The sequence below is a fragment of the Pygocentrus nattereri genome, chromosome 8, assembly GCF_015220715.1.
Source record: "Pygocentrus nattereri isolate fPygNat1 chromosome 8, fPygNat1.pri, whole genome shotgun sequence".
In the NCBI taxonomy this organism is placed as follows: Eukaryota; Metazoa; Chordata; class Actinopteri; order Characiformes; family Serrasalmidae; genus Pygocentrus; species Pygocentrus nattereri.
The window spans coordinates 44,516,159-44,523,643 of NC_051218.1; the positions used below are offsets into that span (position 1 = coordinate 44,516,159).

General features: G+C 41.3%; 1 protein-coding gene across 1 annotated transcript; it reads right to left on the reverse strand.

Annotated features, from left to right (window-relative positions):
* Positions 1-552: 552 nt before the first annotated feature.
* Positions 553-7,010, reverse strand: pcdh20 (protocadherin 20). The gene is made up of 2 exons (XM_017712530.2): positions 6,914-7,010; positions 553-5,494 (listed from the first exon to the last, which is right to left on the reverse strand). The coding sequence occupies exons 1-2, from the start codon at positions 6,935-6,937 to the stop codon at positions 3,008-3,010; spliced, it is 2,511 nt and encodes an 836-aa protein (XP_017568019.1). The 5' UTR covers positions 6,938-7,010; the 3' UTR covers positions 553-3,007.
* Positions 7,011-7,485: the final 475 nt, after the last annotated feature.

A 7,485-nucleotide genomic window follows, 5' to 3' on the forward strand; every position in this document is an offset into this window, starting at 1 on the left:
CACATTGATTCAGTTCCTCCTCATCATTGAACTTCTCTGTTTGAGCTTTAGACCGTTTGGGCTTTTGCAAGGTGTGTTCATTCTCCCCCCAGCCCTTGGTGTATCAACAACTTGTCAATCAACAATTTGTTCTATTATCTCTCCAGCACCTTTAAACGTAGGCCTGCAGAAAGCTGATCAGCCACCAGGCTCAGATCTGGGAGCTGGCACAATAAAGCAGTGGAGGGACCGGAAAGCCCTGAACATTAGGTTGGAAATCTGTTATAGAGCTAAGAAACAGCTCCGTTTCCCAAAGCATCACAGAGTCAGAATTAGGGGTGAGCAATATGATATATTATCGTGGCAAATTCCAGCACCGTACGCTTGTCTAAGTAGGAGTGGTTCAGTGAGACGAATAAGCTACATACAGCATTGCTCTCTGAGAGACAGGAGCCAATCAGCTGACAGGAATAATTACAACAAGGGGGCTCATCAGTCAGCATGTACTTTTGGCGGCCAATAATAATAATTTTGGTCATAATTTAAATGAGTCTCTCTGCACCAAGCACATGGTTAAAAGGCCAATAAATCAGAATTTATTTATACTTCTATACAAGGATGTTGTTAAAAGATATATTAATTGCTCAGTTGTTATTCCAGACCTATTTATACATATCCCTGCTGTGGGAAGAAAACCTTGTATCTCCAAAACGGTAACTTTACAGGAGAAGGAAAAAACCTACTTTACTTTTAATGTAAGTCAATGGAACCAGACGTCTTTCCAAGTCATTTTGGGCCTTTTCTTTTAGTCCATTCATCATGAAATTTACACGTGATATTATAAACAACAGATGTTTTCAAATTGTGTCAAAAACTGAAAAACGTTATAATGGAGATATGGGGTTCCGTTCCAACAACAGCCATATATACATGTACAGTTGTGTGTAAAGGTTTGGGTGCCCCTGCCTAAACTACAGGTTTTATCTACATGTTTCATATCTAAGTGAAAATATGCACAGATCTATGCAGGGGACATACACTTGTGCACGTTGTAATGGACAATTACTGTTTTATTTTAGCTGAAAATAGCATATTGGAAAAGACAGTAAATCATAAAATGTAGCCTTTGCCTTTAAATTGATGACACATTTTATAATTTATGTTTTTTTTTCAATAAACTCAGCAAATAATCCAAAATTATGCACCAAAATGTGCAGAACAGACCATACTTAAGGTTTTTTCCTGTAGAGGACGTGTTATTTTCACATAGAAAATCAAAACGTCATTTGGCAGGGTGTTCAAGCCTTTGCATACAACTGTACAGCTATTTGACAAATAATTAGAGACATAATTAAGTGCAGTCTCATTGTTGCTGAACACTGTAGGAAAAGTGGGACACCTTTATAGCCATTTTGGTGTGTTATGATCATTCAATATCACGTTATTGTCCAATGCCGTTATAGAAATGCTAATTATCTGCCAATACTGGTAGATACAATAAGTTTCTTATCAAAATGACCAACATTTAAAATGAGATATTTTAGCTTGAAGCATTTCACTTATAGGATTAACGTCTAAAAGTAATTATGCTCAAACTACTCTACTATCACATATAACAGTTATCAACGTATCTGAGGCAGAGAATTTTATAACAGGCCTAATTATTGATGTACCATCAATAATGTTACCAACATTAGGCTACTAGTGTACTACCTTACTGTATTAACAGCTCTGTGTAGTGTGGCTTAAAGAAGCCGGCAGGCCTTGACCTTTAAGTGTAGATTATTCTTTTCAGGCCTACAGGCTCTGTTTCAATAAGCTGTGGGTACAAAGAGACCTAATACAAACATTTTAGCACTTTTAGCAAAAGGGCACCTGAACCAGGCCAGTCAGAGAGACGTAGAGAAGACAGAGGCAGAAAAGACATACAGTTGCAAGTTAGTGAAGAGAGAAAAGAATGAATGGAGAGTAGACAGAAAAGGAGAATAGAAGAATATTGAGAGCATACTTTAAGCGACCTTGAGTTTATGAAAGGCGCTATAAAAATGTAACTTATTATTATTATTATCTGTAATTATTATTATTATTATTATCATACTGAGTTAGGAAGGAGGCCTCAGCTGTGGCTCCTTGCCAGAGTATGAAACATACTGGAGCCCATCCTTCATGAGTGCTTGCTTTTTAAAAAGACTTCAGCCACATTGAGTTAATTATTATCACTCGTTCAGCCAAACGTGACTTCTTTAGACAGGATTTTGCTGTACTGCTAGAAATGCCCTTCGCAAACATGTCCCACGTTGTCTAAAAAAGAAGAAAGAAACGGCGCTTGTGTTTTTAGGGTGTATAAAATCAAGCTTATATTCAGTAGACTTTTAACACATTTAAATTCAGGAAGCTTGCTGCATTAAAACATCACTGAAGAGGTTGTGTATGGTTTTATGAGGAACCCCTGGTGCCTTGACCAAAAGGTGTCCCACTTTTTGCTGAGATCACTATATATCTTGGGTGTCGTCAGCACTTCTGAAACACTATAATGAACATATCATTAAAAGAATAGATTTAACCGTAAAGACTGTAAAACCACAAGTGCATAGTAACAAGCCAGTAGAACTTTTTCTGACTTGGTTTGATTATTTTTACCGCCGTTCTTTCTTTGATTATTTATTTTGGCAAAAAGCTATTTTTACTCGTAGATTTGGAGTTTTTAAATGCGGCACAGCAGTTTTGCTGATGCATTTCGTCAATTCCATCTTGTCTGTAAACTAAATCACAACATGTATTGGAACATGGAGAAAATTTCTTCAGCCTGATATGCCTGACATATTGCTCACCCTATTGTGCTACAATGCTTTTGGGAAACAGCCCAGGTTAGTTTTTACATAGATTCATAGATTCATAGATTTACATAGATTCATACATTCATTAACACAGGAAACAAAAACCCACATTATATTTGTACATTGAAGATTGCAGATCAGTCCTATTTGTAGCATAGCTTTACAAAGAGTTTGTGTGGAGTAATTTCCCTTTATTTTAAGAGCTTCATTTCAAGGTGCTCTCTCTTGCTTGTTTGTTTTCGTGTCAAGTTTTTATGTCTCACAAAAATCACAGTGGCAGCGAGAAGCATGCAAGCCGAGAACACCATCATACCCAGACCACAGAGCAGTACGAGCCAAGGTGGTTCGGTACAAGACTGTGCTGGCTTGCTGAGGGGTTCCAGCTGCGAAAACACAGGGGGTTCTGTGGTTTGGGATGGATACGGAGGAACGCTGGTAAGGTAGCACTGTTCCAGTGTCTCATTGATCAGCAGATTGACCCACACTGTGGCCTGCAGGGGCTCTGGCTTCCCCCCATCCCTCACTACAATGAAGAGGTGGTGCATGCCGTAGTCTCCCCCTGCTAGCCGATTTGCAAGCGTGATGTTCCCAGAATGAGAGTCGATCTGGAATGGGCTTGGCCAGGCCGGCTGCCTGGCTGTGATCTGGTAGGTGATGTCCGAGTTCATGCCTGAGTCACGGTCAACAGCGTAGATCTTGGTGACAATACTGCCCGTCCTGGTACTGGGGGATACGGTCAGGCAAGAGAGGTTGCTGCTAGGCAGGATCACCTGAGGTTGGTTGTCATTGATGTCCTCCACAAAAATGGTCACCGAAGCAGTGGAGGAGCGTGGAGGGCTGCCACCGTCCACAGCCTGCAAGAGTAGATCATAGCGGTCCCTCTTCTCCCGGTCCACTTCAGCAGTGCACCGTAGCATCAACTGGGACAGGTCCACAGCGAAGGGAACGTGCTTGTCCAGCACCCACACATCTACGACTTTCCCATTGTCTCCTTCATCTGCATCCCTCACTCCAATCTTCCCTACCTGAGCTAGCCTTGGAATGCTCTCAGAGATGAAGAAGATGAAGTGTTGATTGAGAAAAGCGGGCTGGTTGTCATTCTGGTCCAGCACATTTACAGACACAGACACCAAGGACTCCAAAGAAGGGGAGCCCTGATCTCTGGCCAGCACTGTGAGGACATACGTGCCCTGTTGTTCTCTGTCCAAAGACTCCGATACAGACAGCACACCTGTTGCTTCATCCATACTGAAGACAGGAGGAGTGTGGATCAGCCGGTATGACACTTTTCCGAAGAGCTGGCTGTCTGCATCAGTTGCCCTGACTTGTATTAAAGACACGCCAGGTTTATTGTTCTCTTCTATCTCCGCTTGATAGTGAGGCTGCTCGAACTGTGGGGCATTATCATTCACATCTTCAACCGCCACTTTGATCACTTTCCTTCCATGCACGCCTTCGCCTTGGGCTTCGCTTATAACAACAGTAACACGATAGTCACTGCACAGCTCAAAGTCTAGTGGCTTTGATGTTGAAAGCAGATAGTTGCCTGCTTGCTCTTTCAAAGTGAATGGCATGCTGTCTGCCTCTAAAGACAGAACTGCTTGAACGCTTGAGGTGTCTCTCAGCTCCAAAAGAGCCAAAACAGTGGGGGGCTCGTTCTCTCGTAACACTATTGTTTGGTTTTTATACTCTGCCATGAACTTGATCTCGATGGCCGGCTCCAGGCTCACCATCGGCTGCATGTATACAGTTACCTGTGTTAACACAGGCGGGCAATGTGGGCTATTTGCAATGATTTTCAACACGTGTTCCTCCAGCGTGTCTAACCTCACATCCACAGCTAAGCTGATCCTGCCTGTGACTCTGTCCAGGCGGAAGAGGGCCTTGGCCCGCTCTGAAATTTGAGGGCTGAAGGAGTAGGTGATTTGAGCGTTGTGCCCCAGATCACGATCCGTGGCCTTAACCTGCTTTACAGTTGTGCCCTGAGCTGCTACTCTTGACACCACAGCTGTGTGAGGACTATCAGGGCTGAACTCTGGGCAATGATCATTAATGTCCAGCACCGTAATGACAAGAGATGCCGTAGCACTCAGAGGCACAGAGCCACCATCCGTGGCAACAAGAACCATCCGGTGCTCATCCTGAGCCTCTCGGTCCAGCTCTTTTTCCACAACAAGCTCAAGGGCAGACCCGTCCTGGGCCATGCTGAAGAAGCTCCCAGCTCCTTCTAAATGGTAGCTTATCTCTCCATTGCTGCCTGTGTCCTCGTCCCAAGCTTTATTGTCTAATAGGACCTTCGTCCCGACAGCCGCATCCTCCGGAATTCTTAAGTAAATTTCATCAGTTTCAAAATAAGGAGCGTTGTCGTTAATGTCCTCCACGACAACGATTACCTTCACCATCTCCTGATCAGGGCCTACGAGGGCATCATCTGAAATCGTACAGTCCCTTTCCTCCTGTGATGGACACAGCCTCTCCCGGTCGATTTTCTGCTCTGTGGTGTACAAGTCCCCTGTTTCTTCGTTCACTCTCAAATAACCTCTACCAAGCAGCTGGTATGGAGGGGAGTAAACTCCACTCAGAGTGCCTATCTTAATTCCTTCCACCTGCTCCTCCGGTGTCGAGAAAGGCAGCGTGTGGCATATGATCTGCCTGACAGATGCCACGAGAAGCACCCTCTACAAAGAGAACCAGAGAAAGGGCTTAGCACACAGAAGAAAGCAACACCCCTCTTTCCATATGAAAGTTTAACTACAATTACTCAATGTTTAAAGGCTCAATCGGCGATTGGAGGATGACAGTCTCGCTTTCTGTCGCCTGACTCACTGAGTGTTGTGGATGTGATAGAGAAAATCTCTTTTACAGTCTTTCACATCCTCCTTGACTCACAGTTCATACATGAAAATGAGTCATGAAGCCTAAAAATAAGATGTAACATCAGGTCCCATACTGCAATCCGATATACGGCCATATATGCACAAATATCATAAAGGGTCAGGCTTGTATTTCAAAATATATATGTATATACACATGGCATATGTATATAAGTACCAAATATATGGACATATACATAATATATGGATCACAAATATGTGATTGATAGGTGAACGCACATATGTATAATATATGGATCATACATATATGCTGCTTGTCTGCTCTGTGTCTCATGTTACATAACATGCAGCTACCATATATGAGCAATACATGCCATCCATATAAGATTCACATTGTCTATCATATATTGTTAAATATATGTATTACACATATATGTTTATATATATATCACTGCAATATCTCCATAATGACAACTCTACAGGAGAAGGAAAAACCTGCTTTACTTTCAATGCAAGTCAATGGAACCAGAGTTTTTTCTAAGTCGTTTTGGACCATTTGTTTTGGTCCATTCATCATGAAACTTACATACAATGTAAAGAGCAACAGGCATTTTTGAATTATATCAAAAACTGAAAAATGACGAAATTGGAATATGAGGTCTTGTTCTGACAGCAGCAATATGTTGAGACAGCCTATGGCTGAAATATATGAAAATATATTTTAAAATATTATATATATATATATATATATATATATATATATATATATATATATATATATATATATATATATTTGAAAATGGCCAATTTCAAATAAGTTGTCATATATGCTAGTTATATATGCCACATATGGATATACAAGTTGGATATCCATATATGATAATATATGTCGTGCATTTGAAACCAATATACTGGCCATATATCAGATATGGGGTTTGGTAAGAATGTTAAATTGATTCAAATTGACAGATTTATGTCAAATGTGGAACGGACATTCTTTCATTCAGACATTTCCTTGCTTAAAGTGGGTTATTGGGGAATCATGCTAAAATAACACTCTGCCATTGCCGTTTATGAGGGGCTCCAGCTGCCTTCAGCAAAGGGATGTAACAGCATTAGTCACACACTGAGGGAAACATGGACTTTAACCCCGGTTTAGCAGCACAGTCGCCAGAGAAATTCAGTTTAAACCGCACAGGTTACAAGAGAGAACATTAATATACCTTAATGGACAGAGAGTAGAAACTCAGCAGGGAGACTCACCTGAAACAGACACGCCAAGTTCATATTTCCGTGAGCCTTCTCTGCCCATTCTCCATGCCCATGTGAGCCGTGCACGAAGAAGCACAAGTATGATCAAGTTTTCAGAGGGCGGGAACATTTAAGCTGCCTCGCCTGAGCTACAGGTGTTAAAGGGGCGCCCTTCTCTGGAAACAGGACTGGTTCCTCCACATTCCCACTGAGTTTGCACCATCAACATTCAATTTCATTGAGACACATTATACAGTCAGGCTTTAGTCCGAGTTTCTAGTACTATGTGCCAATCAATCAACCAACCAACCAACCAACCAATCAACCAATCAATCAATCAATCAATCAACCAACCAACCAATCAATCAATCAATCAATCAATCAATCAATCAATCAATCAGAGAACACTGAGGGTGCCCCTCGTTTACGGTGTTGCAGAGTTAATATAGAGCAAGTGATTGATAACGTCTAATATCAAATAATAAAAGGAAATTTAAGAAATAAAGATTCAATTCAAATTCAAATATAAAAAAGTGAAACAATAATAAAAAAATAAATAAAATAAGAGAGAACCTCAGCGCAGA

Bases quoted from the DNA above. Each gene is read 5' to 3' on its own strand.
- pcdh20 (XM_017712530.2), bottom strand. From the start codon at position 6,937: ATGAACTTGGCGTGTCTGTTTCAG. The intron at 5,495-6,913 runs GTGAGTCTCCCT...TTCTCTTTGTAG, and splicing joins ACTTGGCGTGTCTGTTTCAG to AGGGTGCTTCTCGTGGCATC.